This window comes from Leucoraja erinacea, chromosome 14 (assembly GCF_028641065.1).
Source record: "Leucoraja erinacea ecotype New England chromosome 14, Leri_hhj_1, whole genome shotgun sequence".
Taxonomy (NCBI): domain Eukaryota; kingdom Metazoa; phylum Chordata; class Chondrichthyes; order Rajiformes; family Rajidae; genus Leucoraja; species Leucoraja erinaceus.
Window position 1 is genome coordinate 32,881,275 of NC_073390.1, and position 26,966 is coordinate 32,908,240.

At 43.7% G+C, this 26,966-nt stretch overlaps 1 protein-coding gene across 1 annotated transcript; it reads right to left on the reverse strand.

Annotated features, from left to right (window-relative positions):
- Positions 1–6,453: 6,453 nt before the first annotated feature.
- On the reverse strand, positions 6,454–26,385 carry map6d1 (MAP6 domain containing 1). The gene is made up of 3 exons (XM_055646112.1): positions 25,488–26,385; positions 12,350–12,575; positions 6,454–6,863 (listed from the first exon to the last, which is right to left on the reverse strand). The coding sequence occupies exons 1-3, from the start codon at positions 26,036–26,038 to the stop codon at positions 6,780–6,782; spliced, it is 861 nt and encodes a 286-aa protein (XP_055502087.1). The 5' UTR covers positions 26,039–26,385; the 3' UTR covers positions 6,454–6,779.
- Between the last annotated feature and the right edge of the window lie 581 nt (positions 26,386–26,966).

A 26,966-nucleotide genomic window follows, 5' to 3' on the forward strand; every position in this document is an offset into this window, starting at 1 on the left:
TGCTTCTTCATGGTACATTGTTTTAGTCTGCTTATTGATATGCTGTTTGTTTGTGGATGACAATGCATTTGTTAGATATTCATTGATAAAGTGCGCTGTGCTAAAGGATTATTATCAGGAAAAATACTGGTGTGATATCACAAAATGCTGCCTCGGGAAAATCCTTATCCTGGCAGAGAATTATGTTCAGCCTCCTCACCCAGGATCAATAGACAATAGGTGCCATTCGGCCCTTCAAGCCAGCACCGCCATTCACTGTGATCATGGCTGATCATCCACATTCGGTAACCCGTTCCTGCCTTCTCACCATATTCCCTGACTCCGCTATCTTTAAGAGCTCTGTCTAACTCTCTCTTGAAAGCATCCAGAGAATTGGACTTCACTGCCTTCTGATGCAGAGAATTCCACAGATTCACAACTCGCTGGGTGAAAAAGTTTTTCCTCATCTCCGTTCTAAATTGTCTACCCCTTATTCTTAAACTGTGGCTCCTGGTTCTGGATTCCCCCAACATCGGGAACATGTTTCCTGCCTCTAGCATGTCCAATCCCTTAATAATCTTTTGTTTCAATAAGATTCCCTCTCATCCTTCTAAATTCCAGAGTATACAAGCCCAGCCGCTCCATTCTATAAACATATGACAGTCCTGCCATCCCGGGAGTTAACCTCATGAACATACGCTGCACTCCCTCAATACCAAAAATGTCCTTCCTCGAATTTGGAGACCAAAACTGCACACAATACTCCAGGTGAGGTCTCACTAGGGCCCTGTACACATCCTACATTCCCAATGTTGATGCTGTAATTAGTCAATCGGCACCAGTGAGTTACCCATGCTGTTTGCATCCCTGATACCAGAATACCTCAACTGGTGCTCTACTCTTCCATAATAATATGTTACCAGGCAGGAAGATTATAGGTTGCAGAGTGGTGTGTGGTGAATAGGACTGATGGGCGTGTTCTGTGAGCTAGCATAAACTTGATGTGATGAATGGCCTTATGTATCATGAGAAAATATAAGAAACTAAAAGAATCAAGATTGCTTTCAAATCTCCTTGGGAAAAGTGCAACATCTGCTCTGAATCTAGGGAAGCCCTGGCCCATGACAGCTCAATGTGAAGCAGCAGCAGCATTCAGCTTGGCATCGAGGACCATTCATCTGTGTACAGGAAGCACACACGTCCAGTTTAAATGGTCCAAGAGTCATCACCAGCAACCCCTCAAATTCTTCCAGCCCCACCTGTGACAAAGTCCCACTTGAACCTCATCAATTAGCTTAGAGCCCACAGAAATGGAGTGGAAGTGAGATATTCTCAACCCTGATGAACGGGCCAAGGAGAAGGGTTACTACGGTTACTAACACTTTACCCTTTCCTCTTTCAGAGTTTTCCTCCATAACAGTAAATGACTGGTTCTATAGTCATTCACTGTTGCTCTGAATGCCTGAAGCCTGATACCTAGTTAATCCTTTTTGCACATCCTCGATCGCTTGTGTCTTCACCCTATTCCATTCACCAGTGCTTTCAGTGTATAAATTTGTATAAAATCAGTCATGTGCATTTGTCTGTTCTGTTTGGAACAGGAGCAGGTCTGTTAAACTGAGAATGATCATTATCAAAGGAACAGTAATCTCAGTGTTGTCCAATCCTCATCAGCCTTTCCTGTAATTGCACTTACAGTTGGAAACTGGATACCAGATCAGGATGAAGAACAATGGCTGTTTTACTTGCTCCCTCGCCCTTGGTCATAAGTTCATGACATTGGAGCAGAAGTAGGCCACTGGGCCCATGGAATCTACCCTATTATTCAATCATGGCTGATCTATCTTTCCCTCTCAATCCCATTCTCCTGCCTTCTCCCCATAACCCTTGACACCCTTACCAATCAAGCATCCGCCAATCTCCGCCTTAAAATTATCCAAAGACTTGGCCTCCACAGCCGTCACTGGCAGTGAATTCCACAGATTCACCACCCTCTGGCTAAAGAAATTGCTCCTCGTCTCCTTTCTAAAGGAACTTCCTGGTCCAGGAGATACAGTGACCCACAGACGCTTAACAATCCTTGCCATATCAGACTGAGTAATTTAACTGAATGGAGCTTCCTTCTCAGCTGAACAGACATGCACTCCATTCCCATCTGTTGTGGTTTTATCTTGCTTCTGGATACTCCTCTCTATCGATTGCAATGTTTTGTATTAAAAGTTCAAATCTCTTAGGTTTTCAAAAGCGTCCCTGGCACCAATGAGATGCAGTACAACAGCAAGAGCTAACAGCTTTTCCCACTACTCAAGCTACACGCTGAATACAATGTTATTCAACAACTCTATTCGAGAAGAATTAAAGTGTAGAATAAGAACAAAAAATCATTTTATTTTCTTCTCTCAAAGTCTGTACTCCAGCTATTCAAGCAGGCAGCTCAATAGCACCGTTGAAGGGTAGTGAGGCATGGGCAACAAATATACTTGAACTTGGTTCAATGGTTATACTTAAACTTTCAACTTAATGTGTTATAAAATCACCGCACTGGCGAGAACAAATGTGATCAAATGAAATGTACGCCCTTCAGTATCTGGTCCCTTACAATTTTGCAACAAATTTGGACCAGGAACAGGTCCTTTAAATCGAGAATTATCATTGTCTATGTGCAACCACTACAGAACTGACATACATTACACACACACGCACGCGTGCACACGCACACCTCCTCCTCCCCCCCCCTTCAGCCCCCACAATTTTCAAATAAAGGTTCATGGAGTAACAGCATCTGATATTTTAATTTAGCACAATACACAAGTTTATATTCAAGTCTGACATCAAACATTAAAGTCTGTAAACACCATTGCCATTGTTTTGGACAGAAGTTACTGATAATCGGTTCTGATGGTGTCATTTGAAGTCCCTCTAACTTTTCTCACAGCCACCGATTTCTCACTTGCACCTTCATCCCTGTGTTCATTTTATCTCTTACCTTCTACTGCTGTAGATATTCCATAAAAGCAGCAGGAGTCGGGTGTACATCCACTCAACCGCTCTGCCACTCAGTAAGATTGAGCTCGATTGTGTCCTCAAATCTTCATTCCTGTCTGATCCATACTTCTATTGATTCCTTTGAAACATCCGTAAATATACCAACTTCAGTTAATGGGTGAGTATTTGCTGCCCTGGGGTTTGGGTGTCCAATTGTAAAGATTTGGAAGACACGGCAGAACGAATTTCCTACTGAACTTATGCCCACCATTTCTAGACTCTTCAGTTAGAGAAAATAGCCTTTAATCATCTGCCCTAATCCATTTTACACTGCTAACTAGCCCCATCGCTTTCCTTCATCCACCGCCACCATTGTCTTCTTTTGTAGCTTATTCTACACTTAGCCTTGATCAACCTCCTTAGTTTTCTCCTCAAAATACTCAAATCACATTTATAGGACAGCATTTTCACTGCTCAGAACTGTGCAGACTTTCCCTAATAGTCCCTGCCTTTCCAAGTGAACATAAATCCCATTCCTCAGAATCTTCTCCAACAACTCCCTTGCCAGAGATGAAAGACGCACCTGCCTGTAGAATCCAGGCTATCTCTTATGCTCCGTCTACACAAGGGAACAACATTAACCAGGGGCGGAAAACACAGGGGGAGCCAGAGGGGACACGTCCCCCCCCCCCCCATGTTTTGTGAGGTGGGGGACATCCCCCCCAAGTTTTTGTGATCCGTATTTTAAAATCTCCGCTTTCCGCGAGATAGTGGGGGTGGGACTGATGATTGAGGGCGGGATGATTGGAGGAGGGAGTAGTGGGAGGTGGGGGGGTGGAACTGAGGATAGAGTGCGGCGATTGGAAGAGGGAGATGTGGTACAGACCTGCGCCTCATCCGCGGGCAAGATCAATCGCGGCTGGCTCTCCGGCACTGTCCCCACGGGTTGTCAGAGAGGTCGGGATTCAGACGTGAGCTGTACTCCCAGGCCCACAGCCGGCGCAGAGAAGCAGCGCTAAACCCAGCTCAACTCTGCCTGTCCCGCGAGGTTAACCTGCCTGGGCTTGCGGGAAATATGGCCAACGCAGAGAAGCAGCACTGGTGTCCCGTCAGTCCAGACAGGGCTGTAGTTAACCCGGTGAGACAGGCAGAGTTGAGCTGCATTTAGCGCTGGATTGAGCTTCCAAAGCCTCGCGCTCGCGGCCGCTAGAAAATTGTGTCCTCCGTCCCCTCCATGTTTTGATAGCGAATTCCGCTCTTGTAACTATCCTCCAGTCTTCTGGCACATTACCAGTAAGGTAACAAAGATGCATAAATCCCTGTCAGAGCACCAACAACTTTCTTACTTCCCTTAGCATCGCATAATTGATCCTGTCCAGCATTGGAGATTTATTCATCCTAATGAGCTCCAATATGTCTCGCACTTCCTCCTTCCTGATACAACTGTGCTCTAGAATATCAGTGTACCCCCTCTCTACCTCTCCAACCTCCATGTCCTTCTCCCTGGAAAATACCAATGAAAAGTGTTAATTTAGTGTTGCTCATATCTCCTGGCTCCACACAATTACCCGTCATCCTTGAAGGGACTTATTCCTTCTTTAGCTACTCTCTTGCATCTAATATACTTGCGAAAGGTTTTCTTTTCCTTAATGCTTTTTTGCCACGGTCATTTCATGGCCTCTTTTTGCCTTCCTGGTTTCTTAAGTTTTCTCATATATCCTGGATATTTGATTGTTGGCTTTTGAAAGGGGACATTGGTAGTGGTTATTGGTGGGTCAGTGGCGTTGAGTTAGCAGCTTCAAAGTCCAGGGTGATAACAGCTCAGATGTTATGCACATCGATGCAATTGTGAAGGCAGCTTTCTTACAAGTTTAAAGAGATTCAGAATGTCTCTGAATATTAACAAACTATGCAAATGTTCTGCATGAGGTACCCTGACTAGTTGCATTATGGCCTGGTATGGCAATTCCAATGCACAGCAATACAAGAGGCTGCGGAGAATGGTGTACTCGCCATGTTCCATCACGGACACAAAGAAAGCGTGTAAGGTGCTGCCTCTAGACAGTGGCATCTATCATCAAGGATCCCCACCATCTGGGCCATGCCCTCTTCTCACTGCAACCATCGTGGCAGGAGGTGCAGAAGCCTGAAACCCCACACTATCTGCTTCAGTTTCTTGCAACAACTTGCAAAACTCTAACTCTACCCCTACCTCAACAACGGAACACAGTGACTCTCCTCTTACACTAACATTATTTCTTTCCTAAATATATTTTTGCAGTAATGTATTTTTTTGTACAGTCTTTCATTTAAAATTTTGTTTGTAAGTTATGTAGAATTTGGTTTTTTTTCATGTTGCCTGAGTCTATGTGCCCTATGTGTGTTTCTCATAGCACCTTTGGCTCACCGTACTGGTGCATGTGGCAATAAACTTTCAACTTCACAGGAGGAGTATACCACTCTGCTGACTGCCATTCCTATCCCTCGAGCATCTACTGGGTTTTAAAAAAAGATCTTACCTCAATGTGCCGACACCTCCTTCGTCAAAACCCCTGAACTTCGACCTCAAGCTCAGCATTTCAACCTCAAACAGCTCTCAACAACATGGCCACTCCAACTAGAGCTGGCCTCCCTTTTATATTCTGCTCCATGACGCCAGGCCTGCTGGTAGGAAAACAATAACACATCACTTTTCCTTACCTTGCACTGGCTTTGTAAACTCCCTCCTTCAACATGATGCTTGGCTTGCTGGTAGGAAAGAATCCAAAAGGATTGGAAGAGGATACAGAGGGTGAATGCAGAAGACATTTCCAGGGATGGCTGGTTTCATCTGTAAGGCTGGACTGGAGAAGCTTGGAGCATTGTTGTGCTGAGAGGAAACATCAGGTTAAATGGAGGGAAGGTGTTCTCACTAGCAGATGGTGCAGGGACACACATGAAGGGCAAAAGAAACATGGGGACCAAAGAAATATTTTTATTTTGCAGAGTGTGGTTCTGATCAGGAACTGACCGACCACCTGTAAAGTGGGCATGAACAGCCATTAATGGGTTTCAAAAATAAACTAAACAGACACTGGCAAATAGCTTGCCGAGATAAGAGAAGAGAGCAGATGAGTGGGGATGAATAGATCAATCTGCGTAAACCAACCTGATTTCTGAGGGCTTCCTTCTGTAGGTCAACAATTCTACAATTATGGTACGATTATAGTACCCCAAACAAGATCAATATTTGTTACCCATTGCAAATTGGTTTTGTAAAGATATTGGATGAGCTGGTACAGACCTTGCAGCAAAGACATTGCTGTAGTGTAGTGATATTGTGATATTAGTGATGACTCGGTTAGGGCTGTGTGTGTGTGTGTGTTTTGCTTCTGTTTAATGAATGGCAACTTGAAAGGTTCCACCGGGTATAAATAGAGGACTAGCTCCTGGCAGCAGTACCAGCAGCAAGGGTAGAAAAACTCACAAAGATGTTAATTTTCTCTCAGCTTTTATTGGCTGGCCTATTGCTTGTTGTCCAAGTCTCAGTGTGCAATCAGCCAAGCTATCCTTACACAACATGCAGATGAGACGTACACACATTAAATAGGGTTTGCTTGAGTCTCCATCATTTTATCATTCACTGTACAATGACAAGTATTTATCAGGCAACTGGAGACACACATCCTGCCGAGGGTCACTTCAAATGCCGGCGTTCATCTGCGCCGAGGCTTATTTTGCATAGTTTGTTTTGGCAGATTGAATGCGGCTGCCGTGAGTCCGGAACGACGTCAACGCTGGGACCGGTTCCTTTGAAGTGGAAGCTGTGACTGGGTTTATATGTTCAGCACACGGGAGCGGGTCTGAAACACTGCCGAGGAATTTGATGATGGCGATAACTTTGTCTTCACCACTGGCTCCTTTTGAATAAATCAGAAAGAGTTAAGGAAAGCAAGTGATGTAGCTTGCAGCAGTTCCACCGAACCTTTCACACCAAAACAAGATGCAGTCAATAAATCACCATGAAGTATGGCCACTGCTGCTTGATAGGCAATGCCCAATCTTTAGTTTAGTTTTGAGGTACAGCATGGAAACGAGGCATTCAGCCCACCGTCTCTGTGCCAACCAATGATCACCCGCACACTAGTTCTATCCCACACTAGGACAATTTAAAGAAGCCAATTAACCTACACACTTATGTACAATAGAACTGCAGATGCTAGTTTAAATCAAAGATAGACACAAGCCGGTGCACCCGAGGGATACCCACGTGGTTACGGGGAGAACGTACAAACTCCGTTCAGACAGCACCTGTACTCAGGATCGAACCCAGGTCTCTGGTGCTGTAACGCAGCGACTCTACTACTCAGTCCTTGTGCCACCCTAACCACACAGTATGTAGTGCAAGACAGCATATTACCAGATAATCCACATGGGTCCGGCACAAGTTAGAGGAACAGCACCTCATATTTTGCTTGGGTAGCTTACACCCCAGCGGTATGAACATTGACTTCTCTAACTTCAAATAGCCCTTGCTTTCCCTCTCTCTTCATCGCCCCCCCCCCCCCCCCCCACCCTTCCCAGTTTGCCCACCAGTCTTACTATCTCCGACTAAATTCCATCTCTGTCCCGCCCACTCCCCTGACGCCAGTTTGAAGAAGGGTCTCGACCCGAAACGTCACCCATTCCTTCACTCCAGAGATGCTGCCTGTCCCACTGAGTAACTCCAGCATTTTAGGTCTACCAACAGAACTATTGATTAGGGAGCTGAATGTACAATTTTCACGGTTCAGCTTTTGAAAAGTTTACACATCAGCAAGGACACCCAGATCCTGCTGCCAGGTCAGTTCATTAGCGGGTTGGGAAATACTGAGAGATGCAAAGCCTGTCATCTAAAGAAGTGTGTGAGGTTGCTGGTTGCTGAGAGTTAAGGCATCCTGCTCACTGATATTTGCAGCGTGTACAATCTGAAGCAACCATTGCCTTTGAGATGATGTATCTTTTCAGAAGTGGAGTTTAAAGCTTCCTTCCTGTCATGCTGCCGTCCTCATCTCTCCACCCATAAAGAGCTGACTGGCTGATAATGGGCTGTGCAGGCACTCGTTACCATGGTTACCTCATCAAGTGCTTGTATCTTGCACACTGCCATTACACAATGCTTCCCGACACTTTTCTCAAGGGCACATGTATAAAATGTGACCGAGAAGTAACCTTTAAGTTCCTAGCATCACAAATCAGTCTGTGAGCGTCTCTGATCACTAGGCGATCACTGCAAAGCCCAAACTGGGCATTCAGCAAACCTTCAATAGTCAGCAACTTCCAGCACTGGTTAAACTAGAAAACCCTCTGCTCAAATAATTTCTGAGTAAAGAAAAACACTGTGTCCTAAAGGTTGTTTAAAACAAGCTCACGGGATGCAATGATTACTGATCTTTCTGGAGGAAAAAAAAACAAAGTTATCAAAATGAGAGACAAGGAATTGCAGATGCTGGTTTACAGGAAAGGCACCAAGTGCTGGAGTAACTCAGTGGGTCAAGAAGCATCGCTGAAGAACATGGATAGGTGACTTTTCAGGTTGGGACCCTTCTTCAGACACATGTCTTTTGTTACTGAGAAAATTTTGCACAGCAAATCCTTGAGAGATACTGTTTTGCCAATGTCTAGACCGTTATCATTCATTAGCACTGCCCTATTTACTTTGCACTGACAGTGATTCTCTCTGAGCCTTGCCATTATATCTAAAACTAGTTATATTTGCATTTTAATTCCCCACTGAAAAGTTGAATCTGGTAATAAGCACTGCAGACATTTTTTTTAGCTGTGTATTAAACCTATGTCAATCAACCTCTCTGACCTGAAATCTAAGCAATTTTACAGCATCATTTCTTCATGCATAATTTGTTCATAGGCAGTTTTGAAATATTGCTTTTAATTATAAATTAAAAAAAAAACGAATTCTAAAATCAAAAAATGGAGGAAACACTCAGCGGATCAGGCAGCATCAGTGGGGGATGAAGCAGAGCCAGCAGTTATTGATCTGAAATGGTAAATATTTATTTCTCCACAGAAGGGCAGCACGGTGGCACCGTGGTTGAGTTGCTACCTTACAGCTCTTGCAGTGCCAGAGACCTGGGTTCGATCCTGACTATGGGTGCTGTCTGTATAGTTTGTATGTTCTCCCCGTGACCATGTGGGGTTTCTCCAAGATCTTTGGTTTCTTCCCACACTTCAAAGATATATAGGTTTGTAGGTTAACTGGCTTGGTATAATTGTAAATTGTCCCTAGTGTGTGTAGGATAGTGTTAATGTGCGAGGCTCGCTGGTCGGTGCAGAATCGGTTGGCCTCAGTGAATTGCCCCAAGTGTGTAGGGATTCGATGCAATAGTGGGATAACAATGAATAATTGTGAACGGGTGATTAATGGTTGCCGTGTGCTCGGTGGGCCGAAGGACCCGTTTCCATGCAGTATCTCTCTAAATTAAGATGCTGTTTGATCTGCAGAGTCATTCCAGAATGTTCTGCTTTTATGACAAATCAGATTGTTCTATTTCCTTTGTTCATTTTTATTCCTCTCTCTTAAATCAGATACTGAACGGAAAGATAAATTCATTAACCTTAATTCCCCAAGCAATTACCGCAATTTCTTTCAGTACTAAAATATAAGTGGTGAAGGAGTAAGCCAATGCTCCCAATATTCAGGGAGGTCACAGATCCCCAATTGCTGTTACCAATTGCTCTTCACTCTCCTGTCCATCAAGTAACTCAGCGAGTCAGGCAGCTATCCTGGAGAAAAATGATAGATGATGTTTTGGATCATGATCCTTCTTCATTCTCTGACACATTAGGCTACTGTGGCTGGAAATTTGGAACAACGGGTGATAATGTCAACTAGAGGCAGGGCCTCATCACATACTATTAACATTACTCTTCTCCAAAACAAAAATGCAAGGCACTGCAGTTAATGCAGTGCCACATTAATGAGTCGCACACAGCAGCGAATTTGTGATTTCCCAATTAATTTCTGAGCATTGGATAGTCCAGGGAATGAAAATACGTCATCAGCTGCAACCATCTGCGACCAGACATCACCTCCTCCCTGCTTTCACGACTGACTTGATTGTTCCATACCTCACCTGGTTAGCCTTCCATCTTCGACTCTGCCCTGCCGACCCTCGTCTATGTGTATCTCACACTGCCAATGAACACATCAATCCTGTGCTCACTGACCAACAATGGTCCATGTCCAAAATCACCTCAAATTAAAAAACATCAAATTGCTCCTTTGCCCTTCTCCTGACTATTTCTGTAAATCTATTCCATCTTCTAGAGATCTTATGCTCCCACAATTCTGGTCTCTTAAATATCTCCTTGTTGTAATCTCTCTACTATTTAGTATTTAGACCTTCAGTTCTGGAATGCCGTCTCTAAAGTTTTGAGTTCCCTCCTGCATTCTTCTTTTTGACAACATCTCCTAAAACCTCTCTCTAATCGTCTTTGCTAATGTTTCCATCTGCCAAATATTATTTGAAAACACTCCTGTGAAGATGCTTTGGACATTTCACAGGTCCTCTCCAACTTACAAACGCTTGACTTATGGACACCTTGTATACACAAACGGGTGTTCAAATCAAATCAAATCAAATCAACCTTTATTGTCAGCTTGCAAAGCAACAGTTGCACAGTGCAAAATGAGAAGACGTTTCCCAGGGAATACCGGAGCATCGCACATGAAACTTAAAACATTTCACACATAATAACAATAAAAACAATCAAGTCCCTGATGAAACAGTATAAATAGTTAAAAGCAGGTAAAACAGCAACATTAAAATACAGTCAAACCAATCATTAAAATGTTCAGGGCAGCTGATTTGAGTGGCCAGTGCCAGAGTTATTAAAATGCCAGTGCAAAGCTGCAGAATCAGGTGGCTGTGAGTACAGAGTGACTGTTTAGCAGCCTCACAGCCTGTGGTAGGAAGCTGTTTAGCAGTCTCGTAGTCTGGGCTTTGATGCTACGGTATATTTTGCCTGATGGCAGGAGATCCAGGTGTGTGTGGAGGGGGTGCAGTTTGTCCTTAGCTATTCTCAGAGCTTTTTTCAGACAGCGGCTCTGGAACAGAGTTTGGAAGACCAGTGGATTGATTTGCCAGCTGCTGCAGGCTGCATGTATCCTCTGCCTTCTCTCCCCACCCTGCCTCCCTCACTCGTCCGCCGCCCCCACCCACCCCACTGAGCCACAACAATCGGGAGCTGGGCCAAGCCGGCAGAGCTGTGCAGATTCAACACTCACTCACTCACTGTGAGGCCGGATGGTGACCACTCTTCCCATGTCCGCAACCTCACCTGTCACTGTTCTTTTAGCAGAAGAACACTCATATTCTGCCTGTGTAGTCTGCAATCCAATAGCATGATCAATGAATTCTTCAATGTAAAGTAACCTTAACGCCCTTTATCCTTGTATCTGCCTTGGTCTTCCACCTCCTTCTACCTTAATCTCCTTATAAGTCATCTTATTTATTTCCTCCCTCCCCTACACACTCCCCCCCACTGGATCCCCATCCACCGCACACCCCATCCCTCCCTCTATTGTTCCCATCTGTCACCACCCCTCCTTAGTTAGTTCCATTCTCTGCCTTCCTTTCCTGTCAGATTCCACTGCTTGTACCTAAATCCATGCATCGCTTGCTTGCTATCTCTTGCCCCACACCCCTTTCATTCCTCTTTACACTGGCTACCTCCCCTCCACTTTTTCAGATGAGATGAAGTGTCTCAAACGTTCATTTTCCTCTGTCTGGCTCTCTGAGTTCTTCCAGCTGCTCTTTTTTTTTTCTTGTGAAAGATACTCGGCTCCTGTCCCTGCTATTAATTAGGTTGGGTTGTATACTGGTTAGACGCTAATCAGTCTTGGCATTCACACCATGAAGGTTGGTGACTATGAATATTGGACACAATACTTAAGAGTCATTGTACATTGCCACTCCAATCCTACTGAACCAGCAATGTTTCAGCAGGTGGGTAATCTTTAAAGGTGGCAGTAAACCCTCAGTAAAGCACCAAACCCTAGATCACAAGCCAAGAACAAGACTGGAGTTCGCTGAATGGAAAGAGACAATTATAAAAATAATCAAGCCGATTTTAATTTAACCACTGGGCTGTATCAAAAGAATGAGAGCGAAAGGGTATTATAGCTCAGCAGACTTCAACTGAAAACAGAGTGCAAAACGCACACTGAATAAATATCACCCGTTTTCAACCCTATGTGTAATTAATTTAATTATTAAACTTAAAGAACAAGAATCCACTGAAAGACTGCAGCAAAATTGAAATGGCAGACAACTAGAAATATACTCTGTGGTAGCACTGTAGGGTATTAAAACATCCTTTATTGAATGGATTAACATGTACTTACTGAGCTCTCGGTGTTTGTTACATTGCCCGTCTCTGACACTGAAGCTATTTGGTTCTGAGACTTGCTACTTGCGACCTGAAGTGGTTCACTGCGTCGGAAGGCATCCTCCGTGAAAGCTGCCTGGTAACTGCTCTCGAGGACAATCTTATCTCCTGGGGGAGAGTACACCTGCCTTACCTTCACGGATTTGGCACCTTGAACTCCAGTCCAGGGCTGGAACTCCTGTCTGAAACAAAGAGCAGGTTTATATCAGTGTTACTGCCTGCTACCTTCAAATGTCAACAGTCAGCAAACCCACGTCTGTCTTTATCCCCAAGGGTCCAATTAATCGATTTCTGTTATTCCTGGTTCTGAGCATGATATTGTCCCTGAAGATTATTTTATCTCTTTCTAAGAAGGAAGGAGAAAGGCACAAATTGCAGCCTCCAACCTCATTAGCCTCAGATTCCACCCTGTTCCCTCGATACAAATAAAATAGATTGTTCATAACTTTTTTTGATCTGGAGCAAAGATTTTAATCCTATATCTTCACCTTCACAGCTATGACCTAATTCTGCAACGCAACCCATCTCTTGCTCTGGCTTGTGCCAATATTGAGCTTAGAGATACAGCATGGAAACAGACCTTTCGGCCCACCGAGTCCATGCCGACCATGATCACTAGGACACTAGACAATAGGGATCATTTACAGAAGCCAATTAACCTATAAACCTGCATGACTTTGGAATGAGGGAGGAAACCAGAGCACCTGGAGAAAACCCACGCAATCACAGGGAGAACGTGCAAACTCCACACAGTCAGCACACGAGGTGAGAATTGAACCTGGGTCTCTTGGTTTGAGGCAGCAACTCTACCACTGTGCCTCTCTTACCGACATTTTTGATATCAATTTCTATGCTCCGTCGGGTTGGTTTTCTTCCATCCTCTGGAATGGTAAACGCAAACCATTTTCACCCAAAATCTGGTCAACCACACTCCTGTTCTTGCTAACATACATTGGCTCCTAGTCCCATAAAGCTTTTATTTTAAAACATGTAACTTAAACCATGTAACATGTAAAATCCCTGCACATGTTGCCTCTCCCTACCTCTGTAATCACATTACACAATGTCTGTGCCGAACATGATGCCCAGACCATTACTTACCCACCTGCATCTAACCCCTATCCCTCCATTCCTTGCATATCCATATGCCTATCAACCACCAGACCTGGTAACACGTTTCAGGCACTACCCATCCTCTGTGTAAAAAAACTTTCCCCCACATCTCCTTTATACTTTGCTCCCCTCACCTTAAAGCTCTGCCCTGTAGTATTTGATTTTATTTCACTCTGGGGAAAATAAGATTCCGACGATATCTAAAAGATATCTACCTCATTTTATGCCTCTCATCATTTTATATACTATCAGGTCTTTCCGTAACCTCGGGTGTCCCAGAGAATCAATCCGTGTGTCCAACCTCTCCCTGTAGCTAATACCCCTTAATCCAGGCATCACTCTAGTAAATCTCCTCCGCACCCTTTCCTGAGCCTCCGCATCCTTCCTGTCATGGGGCAACCAGAACTGCAATACTCCAAATGCGGCCTGACCAAAGTCCTATAAAGCTGCATCATGACTCCTGACTCTTATACTCACTGTCTCAACCTATGAGAGCAAGATTACCATATGCTTCTTTTCCCACTCTATCTACTTGTGCTGCCACTTTCAGGGAGTTACGGACTTGGACCCCAAGATCCGTCTGTATATCAATACTATTGATTATATCAAGATATTATATGGTAATATTGGTGCCTGGTTCCAGCAGGAGTTTACAGCGATGTTAAAGATGTGGCTCTAAATTTGTAAACATAGTATTATATCGCTATGTAATCTTTTTATTTTAACTTCCTTCGTTTTAGGTTTCAAAGGTTCAAAGGTCAGTTTATTGTCACATATACCACCTAAGGAACAGTGAAATTTGATTTAAACAAGGTGAAGGGAAATGTGTGCTCCATAAATTAATTTAAAGGTTTCCAATGCAAATGTAACTAGATTTTTCAGATTTGGGGTTCCTTGCCTCCCTGATTCAGTCAGAGACTTACTTGACACCAAGAACCTTCCTTCTGTAAAACAGACTTTCCCTAATATTCGTTCTAAGTTTGCTTTTAGAGATTTCAAACCCATTTGAGCAAAGACAGTTAGCCTAGCTGTCTGGATGCAAGTTCCTACTGTTTTTGATGGATCTAGTACACTCCAGCTGTTTTCTGACATTATATGGAGTGAATCAAGGTGGCTGTAGTCTGTCTTCTATGATCAGGAGATCTTATGAAGGGAACCGACATCCGTATACTCATTCTCCAAATGAAAAATCAGAAAAAAATGCAGATGGGGGAAGTCTGAAATAGAAATAGAAAATGCTGGAAACATACAGGAGGTCAGGGCTTTATCTCATTCACACAATTGGATGGAATAATCTGAATTTATCTGCTTTGAATTCTACATGCGAGTAATCCCTAGAGTACTTCCTATTGATATTTCAACATGCCTATATAAGACAGACTAAAAGTGATCAGGGCTTTGTATTTTCGGTAGGAGACACTGGGCAACAGCTTTCTAACGATTTGCATTGCCATCAGGATGCAGTTTTCCTTCATTCAGCCAGCACTGCTGTTTCCCGCTAACTAGGTACAAGTATAGAACATTTTGGCTCCACATCACGCACAAGTCATTTATAATCTATGATTATGCAGCAGGATAGTGATCCTGAAGTCATTCTAAATGCCATTTTACTTTCCCATTACTTTGTCAAGGTGTGCAATCGTGTTTCCACAATCATAGCAGTCCCCACGGTTTATTTTCTCTTTCCACTCTCCCCATCCATATAAATGACATTTTTAGATGCAGCACGCTGCATCCAGCCTGCAATAAACATACAAATGTTTGACAGCACGGTAAGCAAGCTAGACATTGACAGCTTGCTCTGGTCTCAGACCTTCTATGTATTATGACTTTGCATTGTACCATTCTGATGGTGATGATGATAGTTACTGATCAATCAAGGTTTATATCCTGCAGAAACACTGAATGAACGAAGGCAGGAGTACACATTTGACTCCCTAACATCCACTCTGCCACTCAATCATCTTGACTTGGCATCTATCTCAGAACCACTTTCTGTTCTAACCCCGCGCTCCTGAATTATTTCATGTCCAAGTGCTCTTCCCAGCCAGTGCATGGAAGCTTACATTGCACAAAATTCACAGCAAAGCTTTCTCCCATCTTCATCAGGATAAATGAACTCTGTGGTCATTATTTGCTGGTATCTGGAAACAGTGACTGAAATGAAATATCAATTTATCTGTTTGATACCTCATGCTGGTTGAGCAATGAAACATAGAAACATAGAAAATAAGTGCAGGAGGAGGCCGTTCGGCCCTTCGAGCCAGCACCGACATTCATTGTGATCTTAGACGATCGTCCCTAATCAATAACCCGTGCTTCCCTTCTCCCATATCCCTTGATTCCACTAGCCCCTGGAGCTCTATCTAACGCTCTCTTAAATCCATCGAGTGATTTGGCCTCCACTGCCATCTGTGGCAGGGAATTCCATAAATGCCATCCAAGATGTTGATGTCAAAGTTGAATGTCAAATTAAGGACCGTCACTCACACTCTCTCCAGCTCTGGAATGTATTTTGTCCACACTTTAATCAAGGCTTTAATCAGATCAGGTGCAAAATGTTCCTGGTAGAACCTTAGCAAGCATCAACGAGTAACTCATTGGTGAGTAAGAGTACAAGAGAACATTGTCCACAACAGTTTCTATCACTTTGCTCATGATTGAAGACTGGTGGGGTAATAACGACCTTGAAGGTTAAAAGTACTGGAGTAACTCAGCAGGTCAAGCAACATCTCTGGAGAACATGGATAGGTGTTTTGGATTGAGACTCTTCTTCAGATTCCAATAACTACACAGCTTGCATTTCTCCACGTTATGGACTGGACACACCTTGACAATTCCCCACATTATTAGGTAAATGCTGGTCCTGTGCTGAATTGAAGCAGCTGGACCAGAGGCACAGAATTTCTGGAGTAAAATGTCTTAAGGGGCTGTCCCACTGCGGCGACCTAATCTGCGAGTTAAGAAGAGTGTCTTCGGCCTTCCAGCTCGAGGGCACTCGCCTGGAAAACCTCGAGCTGGATCGACAATCCGCGTTGAAACCGCAAGCTGGATTGACCGACTGCACACACACACACACAAACACACAAACACATCGCAAAGGCAGGGGGGCGCTGTATGAAATTCACACCCGCGATGAAGAGGAAGGTAAAAGATGGCTGCCACAGTGTACGGTAAGTTTTAGAGAGCGCGCTGGGGGGGGGGGGGGGGGGGGAGGGGAGAGAAGTGGAGACTAGTTTAGGAAGTATAATAAAGTTTAGCGGGCATTTAACCTACCGGTCGGATTTCCTTGGTCCTGAAAACTCCAATGAGCCAATTAAAATGCCCGGTCAGCGAAGGAGATTGCCTATGGCTGCCTGGAAACACATAGTGACCCCACTCCACTGCACTATGAGTTAAAAAGAACCATGCTGACCAATTTTTACTCGCGGAAAATATTTCAACATGCTGAAAATTTTTACGCGACCTAGCTGAGGCCGTGATTATGCGGGAACTTCCCTTGCGCATGATGGAGAGTTCTAGTGACCTCATAGGACCTCCTAGAACCACTTGTCGACCATGCTGCGAGTTTGAGTCGAGGGCAAACTCGTCTAAACCCGCAGATTAGGTTGCCGCAGTGGGACAGCCCCTTGAGGCAGCTTTGATGCAAATTTTTATTGTTTTTGGTGCATTCAGCATTTTTTGATATTGAAAATGAAATTCAAAAAACAGCAGATACTGGAATTCTGATACAGAAAACGAAACACGGGTCAGGCAGCGTCTGTGGAAAGAGTAACTGTTAGCTCTGCTTCCCTTTCCACAGAAGTTGCTTGACCTATTGAATGTTTCCAGCATATCCTGTATTACAATGACTTCTGGTTGAAAACTGTTTGAAGTGTTTAAGCTTTGTCGTTTACTCCCACATGCTGTGCTTTATTGTCCGTGAAAAAAGAAAATGCAGTTTGTGGAGCCTCTTCCCCAGTTATTTATTTCATAGTCCATCACCTTTTGAGATCTGATACATCAGGACTATAGTGATGGAAGCAGGTGTTTTGTATTGCTGTCTATTGCAAGTAGTCCTGTGGTATAACTTTACCAGGTTCACAATTCTGGTACCAGGTGCTGCTCCTGACAAGCTCTCTGCCTGCCCATCGATCTGCTGTAATGTTAATGTAACAGATGAGAGAGCAACATTCCTACTCTAAATCCATCCTGTTTGGCATAAAATTACAGGTTTCACAAACAGAGGATGGTGCCATAGAACATAGAACAGTACAGCACAGGAACGACTCCCTCGTCCCAGAACAGGAACGACTCCCTCGTCCCATCATCTGCCTCTACATGATCCCTATCTCTCTATTCCCTGCACTTCCATGTGCCAATTATTTTACCTTCTCTCACAGACACAGACTGCCAAGTGTTTCAGCACTTGGGACAGCCGAATCCTGGTAACGCTATCAAACCATTTTGCGCTCCTCAGAAGATATGCTGTGTCCTTCTTATCTTTGCTACCTCTTTCAAGTGGTGTTCAACTTGACAGAGCATTGGTAGATCACCTGAACATAGGTATTAAGTGAGAATTAGCAGAAAATGTTTACTAGTCTCAGTAGGCTCTTATCATGCCTAGTACCTGGGTAAATTGTTCAAAATTGCTATTTGACATAAGTGAGTAACTTGATTCATTAAAGAATGTCTTGAGAACCAGGTGGTTTTTATGACAATGTGGTACTTTCATGGTCACCACTAGCACTTCATTACAAATTTAAATTCAGTTCATTAATTAAAGTTCTCCAGCTGGTGTGATTGAAAAGCTCACATTTCCACATCTTGATTTGGTTCCCTGGATTGCTAGTCCAATAAAATAATGATCAAGTTGCCACCCCTTTGTCAGAACTCTCACTGCACTTGGTTTAGTACAATATGGTGTAGCTTCACTGACATAACCTGGTCTCTGGCTCCTGCACTGTCCATGAATCTAAGCATCAAACCTGCTTTACTTCGAATGTAGAGTGATCAATGATGTAATAACACAGCACTAGGCTTTGAAAGTGTTGTGATTCCCAAATTCAGAGGATGTTTTGTTACTGCACCTTACCCATTGCCGATCCATGAATGGCAGTACTGGTAACACACCCTGCCCCACATTCAGCTGCACTAAGAGTCACACTTACAAAGTGTTTCATTACTCCAACTATCAATACAAAATATAACAGAGGTTAGCAATGGCACTCAGAATCTTTTTCTCAGGATAGAAAAAATCAAATACTAGGGGGCTTAGCTTTAATGTGAGAGGGGCCCTGTAAACCACCTGGATTTGCATCTATTTAAACCCTCCCTCTCCATCTAAATTCCTTCTTCTAGATTCACAACTCTTCAATCCTTTTGTCTTACTCCTATTGTCCTTTCATCTCCAGCCTTTGCCCAACCATCTGCCTATCAATACCCCCTTCACCTATGTCAACCTATTACCAGCCAGGCTTCCCCCCCCTCCCCCAATCAGTCTGAAGAAGGGTCCCGACCTGAAGCCTTACCTATCCATCTTCTCCAGAGATGCTGCCTAACCCGCTGAGTTACTCCAGCACTTTGTATCTTTCTTTTGTAAACCAGCATCTGTAGTTCATCGTTTCAGTGTTCCTCATTATCCCATTCCCATTGAAATGCGAGTAAATCTTATCCTATAGATTCTTCTCCAATCGCTTCCCTAGATATGTAATGATTAAACAGTGTTTTGCAGAATCTGGATCTGTCAACAATGCCATAAGCTACAGCCCATTTGCTCAATTTTAAGTACAAATGTAGTTTTAATATTTAAGTGTAAATTGTACATTCTATAACTAGGAACTGCACTTCTAACAACATTCTCTCCAGAAATATTGGAAAATAAAGCAACAAATCAAATTATTCTTTAACATTTACAAAACCAGAATCCATTTTGCATCAATTTCTCCCTTTACAAAGGAGCATTTATGTGCATGCATGTATAGGTGTGCGCAGTCCATCTGCTTGTTTGTGCTTGAAGAGGGAGAGATAGACAGGGACTAGTGAGAGAGATTCAGTGTGCATACGATTGTGAGAAATGAATCTTACAACAAGGAGTCTACTGCAGAGACGAGAGAAAGAGAGTGAAAAGGGAACAAAGAGGAAATAAACAACAGACAATAGAAACAAGAACTGGTTGCCTGTCGCTTCGTGTACTCATTTGTATTCAGGACAAGTCCCAGGTTGGCCTGACTGTGTTCTCCCAAACCCCCTGTAATGAACCGATGTTCAACTGAAGGTCAGGCATCCAATGCAATTTGTTATTTCAAAAACTGTCACTTCAATAATGAACACAAAACGACAACTCCCATTTCCAATGAGAGCTCCCTTTTCATAGAGAATCGCATCATTTATGACAGAGGAAACGACCATTTGGCTCAAGTCTGTGCCCGTTGAAAATCCATCTTTCTGCGTTTGATCTGTGGTTCAGCAGGTCACAGCTCCTCAAGTATACATACTAGTAGTGCAATGAAGGCTTCCACCTCTAGCACTCCTTAAGGGCTCTACCATCCTTTGGGTTTGTCGATTGTTCCTCATTTCCTCTTTATTCCTTCTGCCAACAACTTTAAATCCATGCCCGCTTTGCAAAATTGTTCAGCTGAGAAATAGGATCTGCCTTGTACTCAATCCGGGCTCTTCAGAATTATTAAAACCTCAATTAATCCCCCTCTCCAAAAGAAAACTCATTCTAAATGTGTCCCCCCCCCCCCACCCTCCCTTTTCCAGCTTTCTTCACCCTATTCCATCAATCTGATGAGGAGTCCAACCTGAAATATCAGTCCATTCTGTCCTGAGATGTTGCCTGACCCGTTGAGTTCCTCCAGAAGTTTGTTTTTGCTCAATATCCCAGCACCTGCATTTTGTGTCTTTATCGATTCACTCGTCACAGTTACACACCAGTCATCATCAGCATCATTAGCGACAGGTTCACAGCATTAGTGATTTTTACCAAGAGGAATTGTCACACCTACGCTCCTGACCATCATTCCTCCACTATTGTTAATATATACAGTATCCTGGAATATATTTCCTCCTTCAGCTTCTGACTAAAACCCATTCCTTTACCAAACAGCATAACTGTCACCGATGTTGATTGCCTTCTACCCTTCGTTTATGAGTCAGCTGGCTGCATCATGGTACCACTAATAAATGTAACTAAATGTGATACTATTACCTTTGCACAAATGTTTCACTCCTGAGGCTGCTCCTCCTTCCATCGTGCTCCCACATAATCACTCTTGCCTATCTAATATTCCTTAGCACATCACATAATTACTATTCAGTTTTCACTTTCAATATTTATACTTTTAATTCAAGAGCCAGAGATTCATAGAGACATACAGCATGATATTGGTTTGTTATTATCACATGTACCAAAATACAATGAAAAACATGGAAACTTGCCCCTTGGCCCAACACGTCCATGCTTACCAAGATGTCTATCTAAATAATCCAATTTGCTTGCATTTGGCCCATATACTGTATCTCTCAACCTTTCGTGTCTATGGATTACCCAAATGTCTTGAAAACATTGTAATTGTTCATAGAAACATAGAAAATAGATGCAGGAGGAGGCCATTCGGCCCTTTGAGCCAGCACCGTCATTCATTGTGATCATGGCTGATCGTCCCCTATCAATGACCCGTGCCTGCCTTCTCCCCATATCCCTTGACTCCACTAGTCCCTGGAGCTCTATCTAACTCTCTCTTAAATCCATCCAGTGATTTGGCCTCCACTGCCCTCTTTGGCAGGGAATTCCATAAATTCACAACTCTCTGGGAGAAAACGTTTTTTCTCACCTCAGTCTTGAATGACCTCCCCTTTATTCTAAGACTGTGGCCCCTGGTTCTGGACTCGTCCAACATAGCGAACATTTTTCCTGCATCTAGCTTGTCCAGTCCATTTATAATTTTATATGTTTCTATAAGATCCCCTCTCATCCTTCTAAACTCCAGTGAATACAAGCCTAGTCTTTTCAATCTTTCCTCATATGACAGTCCCGCCATCCCAGGGAACAATCTTGTGAACCTACGCTGCACTGCCTCAATCACAAGGATGTCTTTCCTCAAATTAGGAGACCAAAACTGTACCTATGTCTATCAGCTTGTCTGTCAGCGCATTCTACATACACACCACCTCTGTGAGAAAAACCTATTCTCAGGTTCCCTTTAAATACTTCTCTTAGTTTAGTTTATTATTGTCATGTGTATCGAGGTACATTGGAATGCTTTTGTTAGCGTGATATACAGTCAAAGGAAAGACTATACATGAGTACAATCGAGTCTTCCACAGTGCACAGATAATAGATAAATAGGTACAACATTTAGTGCAAAGATGTAACATTGAAGTCTCACAAATACCGATTAAAGATAGTTCAAAGGAATCCACTGAGGTAGATGGGAGGTCAGATCTGCACTTTAGATGATGAGAGGACTGTTCAGTTGCCTGATAACAATTGGGAAGAAACTGTTCCTGAATCTGGAGGTATGAGTTTTCAAACTTCTGTACCTCTTACCTGATCAGAGAGGGATGAAGAGGGAGTGATCAGGGAGAGACTGATCCTTGATTGTGCTGGCGGCCTTGCAGAGGCAGCGTGATGTGTAGTTGGAGTCAATTGAAGGGAGGCTGTTGTGGGCTACGTCCACAACTCTCTGCATTTATTTGTGGTCATGAAAGGAGTTTTTCCCAAACCAGGCTGAGATGCATCCTGATAAGATGATTTCTACAGCACATCTGTAGATGTTGGTGAGGGTTATTTGGGACATGTCAAACCTCCGAAGCCTTCTAAGGAAGTAGAGGCAATGGCATGCTTTCTTGGCCATAGATGTGATGTGGCTAGTCCAGGACAAATTGCTGACGGTATTTATTCCTTGGACCTTGATGCTTTCAACCATCTCTACCTTGAAGCCATCAATGAAGCCTGAGACTAAATATATACCCCCTAGTTTTAGATTCCCCTAGCCTGGGAAATAGGCTGTGATTATCCATCCTATCTGTGCCTGTCAACATTTTATAAACCTCTAACTTCATCCTTTTTCATTCCAGGGTAAACAATCCTCACCCAGTCCCTCCTTGTAACTTAAAACCTCCAGTCCAGACAAAATCCCTGGGAATTTTCTTTGCCCCCCACTCCAGATTAATCACTCTTCCTCTGGGGCTGGTGACCAGAACTGCACACAATACCCCAACTGTGGTCTAAACAACAATTTGCATGACTGTAACATGACGTTCAAACTCCTAATAGCTTGCGTCTCCAAAAATGCAATCATGATTTACGCTGTAGGCAATATAATTATACAAAGAAAAAAGCCACAGCAAATTTGACAACATCTAATTTTCTCTCTCTCCGCCACCTTAGTCAACTCTTCCACTAGCTGTGATGTGATTCTTGCCCAACATTCAGTCAGATTAAGACCAATATTTCCTTGGCTAAGCAATGCTGGAAGGATTGAAGCCATTGTCTTTCACTTCAACAAGAAAATCTGCAAATGATGCAATTCACCACCTGGCCATCATGCAATAACCACCAGAAAGGCTGTGGTTTTAGCATCCTTAATCTCACTAAAAGTGCTTTGGACCCATTTCTCTTTTATCCACATTGTATAATCGGTCTCTGCCCAAACCTAGGCCAGCCGCTGCTGAATGTTGTCCATTTGTTTGTGACCTTCAGATGTCACTGATCCAATGCAGCCTTGGCTGACCTCCATCCTCTACTGTCAACTCATCCAAATCGTGGCTATTATATCCTAGGCTCCACAATGCAGCACACCCTTGTACTCACTAACTTCCATTGGTTTCTCATCTCCCAATGACACAAACAGATCTTTATATTTAAATTCCTTCATAACTTTGCACGTCTTGAACTCTATTATCCTTCAATCTTACAAACTCAAAATCCACCTGCTCCTACTCTAAGTGTAGGGATGAATTGCAGATGCTGGTTTACACCAAAGATAGACACAAAAAGCTGGAGTAACTCAGCGGGTCAGGCAGCATCTCAGGAGAAAAGGAATAAGCGATGTTTCGGGTCTCGACCTGAAATGTCACATGTTCCTTTTCTCCAGAGATGCTGCCTGACCTGCTGAGTTACTCCAGCTTTTTGTGTCTATCTTCTGCACCTACTCTAGCCCATTTGGCATTGCAGCCATATTTGGTAATTCTTTCAAAAAACAAATTTTAACCCCCATCTTCACCGTCAAACATTTAGTCCCCTCCCAATATCCCTTCTTTGCTTTTGTGTCCATTATGCTCCCATAATGTGTCTTGGATAGTCTTCTTAGTGCAGGTATTATATAAAAGAAATGTTCTAGTACATAGATAGAAAAATTACACAAAGATACTGTATATCATTTTACAGAAGATATATTATACATACATACCTATACCTTGCTACTGTCGATTAATTGTAAAATCTACTAAGAAAATGCAATAATTTCAAAGCTAATATAATTTGATTCTGTCGAATATCCCAAATGATTCCAAATACCTCCACATTTTTTTTCCACAACGCTACTGGTACCAATTGGTAAATTGGATTAGACTCGGGATTGTGTGCATTAGGGAGACATTAGGTTGGAAAAGGAGTGAATTCCAAATTGGAATTTCCTTACCACGAGCAGGGAATGAGGAAAAGAATAAAACAATATCACAAATAACTAAAATAACAAAAGAAAACAAAGGCAACTGTGCATTTTTGACAGTTCTTTAAATGTAAAAGTATGGGAAGATGACAGAATGACGAGGATAATTTCAGTTGAAAAATTAGTGACAGCACTGGTGTGACAAAATGTCTTGCGTTTGAAATTGGAAGTGTAATGCCCAGAAGTAACAGGGAGAATAATTACAGAGATGGACAAATGGATTCGCTCATTACATAGCATCACAATAAAAAAAAAACCCATCTCTGCCAGTCAGTGGAGTGTCCGCAATGTGCCATTCAAACTCAACATGAATTTACCCAGTTCTCCTGTATGCATGAATTGCATTAACAGTACATCATTATAATGAAATGTAAAGCCGGCATATTCATGATGTGTTCTATAAAATAATTAAAGAAAAACTATTCCGAGATGCTGGTTAATCGGCACATTAAACTAATCCAACATATTAGCATTATGTTGGACCGCGTAATATGGAGGTTCTTAAGCACGGCTCCAGAATAATGCCGTCATATTTCAATGTCAGTTGCTCTTGTCCATTTATCCTAATAAAGGAATGGGAATCAATTACAGCAGCTGACAGCCAAGCAGACCAACCCCGTGGAACAATAAGCAGCATTTACTGGGAGTTTTCTTTTTAACGTTGAAAGAGAAACATTGAAAATAATGCACTTTTTTTTTTAAATTGTAGTGCTCGGCTCCTCCATACCTTAATTTTAAATGTATCTCTCCAAAAGGGAAGGACGAAATAAAATATTAAGGCTACTTATACTAATTTGTGCACTTGAAGTAAATAGGACAAAGCAATCATGCTGTAGATGCCACAACATAACGAGACAGCGAGAAACTGCAAGGAGGCTTTTGATACAGTGCAGGGTAGGTATAAAATGTGAACGACCAGCTACCAATGATGACCCTCATGCACACTATCACACACATCTTTTTTTTCCTCTAACCGAAGAAAACATCTGTGTAAATCCATCCGAGTAATGATCAATGATAATTTTAAAAAGTCATTTTTGATCTCAAATGCAAGCAACCCAAATCACAGCCATCCTGCAATTCAGTCATTTTCTGATTAATGCTCAGTTGGAAAGTCATTAACTTTCACAAGACGGAGATCCAACCCGAAGCTAGAAATCGAGTGTGTTATTTAAGATACGTGCGTGGGGATATAGATGCAGACAAAAAAAAATCAATGGGTTGAGATGGGGGGAGGGGGAGGTTCACGTCGGTGCAGTATCTTTATGGTTCAGACGACTGCCCGGAGTGAGACACGCCGTGGGCAGAGCTCCAGACACTGACCTGTAGGAGGTGGTTTTTACTGCGGGCCTGATGGTCTCCTCCCGGGTGTGCTTTGGGGCGGGTTCCCTGGGGTTCTGCTGCCTCTCTCCTCGCTGCTGCTCCGCAGTGGGCACGGGGTGCAGAGTGTGTGCGCTGGCACTGCTGGGGATGGGGTGGTCCTGCCCTGCCTTTACCCAGGGGTAACTCTCCTTTTTGGGGATGGGCCAAGCCTTGAAGTCGCGTTTGTACTGGGTGTCGCCGGAGAAAGGGACCCCTGACGGATGGTATTCCCGCTTCGGTTTGCAGCTCGCCTCCTTGCACACACTCCAGGACTTGAAGTCGTGCCTGGACACTGACTCCTGCACCGGCGCCTCTGCCCTGTGCTCGGGGGGCAGCGACGCGCTGTTGTTCAGGCTCCCTTCCGCCGCCACTTGCTGGGTGACAGACCTCACCTCTTGCTCGATGACCTCGGAGTAATTCTGGACAGTGAGCGGCACGGACAGGTCGGACTTGTCCAGCTGGCTCCAGAAGCGGGACAGGCAGCACACCCTGCTGATGCACGGCCAAGCCATGACCCGAGCGGCCCGGGATCGGGGAGTGAAGGCGAGGCGAAGAGAAAGACGGGCTGCAGATCCGTAAGCTCCCCTGCACCAAGCGCCCTTCACCCTGTGAAAGTGGGGGTTTCCTCTGCGGGTTCCTCCATGGCCGCGTCCAAATCCGCAATATTCGTGGAGAGATTAGCGAGCCGGCGCATGACTGCTCTCCTCCCTCTCTCCCTCCCTCCTTGTCTCTCCCTCTCCCTGTCTCCCCCTGTCTCCCTCTCTCTCTCTCTGCTACTGCTGCTGCTGCTGAGATGCTGCATTGGAAATTCACCTCACGTGTCCGCAGTGACCGCTGCCCGGCCCGGTCTCCCGGCGCCAACGACAGGGAGCAGGCACTGAAACTCAATGTGAACCTCACGCACATGGCATTTCAAATAATTTATACCCCCCCTTTAAAAAAAATGTTTGCCACGATCTGTTGGCTCACTATCGCTTTCCAGCCCCCTCTGCTGATCGCCCGCTCCTGGTTGTATATAATCAATACCGCACGGAAGCCGGACAGACATGTACAATAATGGCACAATACCCACGCATAGTTTGATTTATCAAACACACGGGCAGCAGCGCAGCGTTTCAGTTATGTTGCAAACGATGCAGAGACCTGCACTCAGCAGCTGCGGGGTGTGAATTCGGTTAATCATTTGGCATAAAAATGTCATACATAATGATAAACACAAATTACCCGATTGTTGTAAACACATCTCCTTCGGGTGGAGAAATCTGCCATCATTATACTACATGTATGGCTGATTAGTGACTCCAGACTAACCAATGTTTGTGTGTTGTCTGAATCTGTGTAGCAAGATTTTCATTTAACCTGTATCTAACTATACTGGTGCACAGGGCAATAAACTCAACCTGACTCCGTTCAAGACAAGTTAGATGGCCAATTAAACCA

Bases quoted from the DNA above. Each gene is read 5' to 3' on its own strand.
- map6d1 (XM_055646112.1), bottom strand. From the start codon at position 26,038: ATGGCTTGGCCGTGCATCAGCAGGGTGTGCTGCCTGTCCCGCTTCTGG. The intron at 12,576-25,487 runs GTCAGTGTCTGG...TCTTTGTTTCAG, and splicing joins GTAAAAACCACCTCCTACAG to ACAGGAGTTCCAGCCCTGGA. The intron at 6,864-12,349 runs GTAAGTACATGT...TTTATTCAAAAG, and splicing joins TAACAAACACCGAGAGCTCA to GAGCCAGTGGTGAAGACAAA.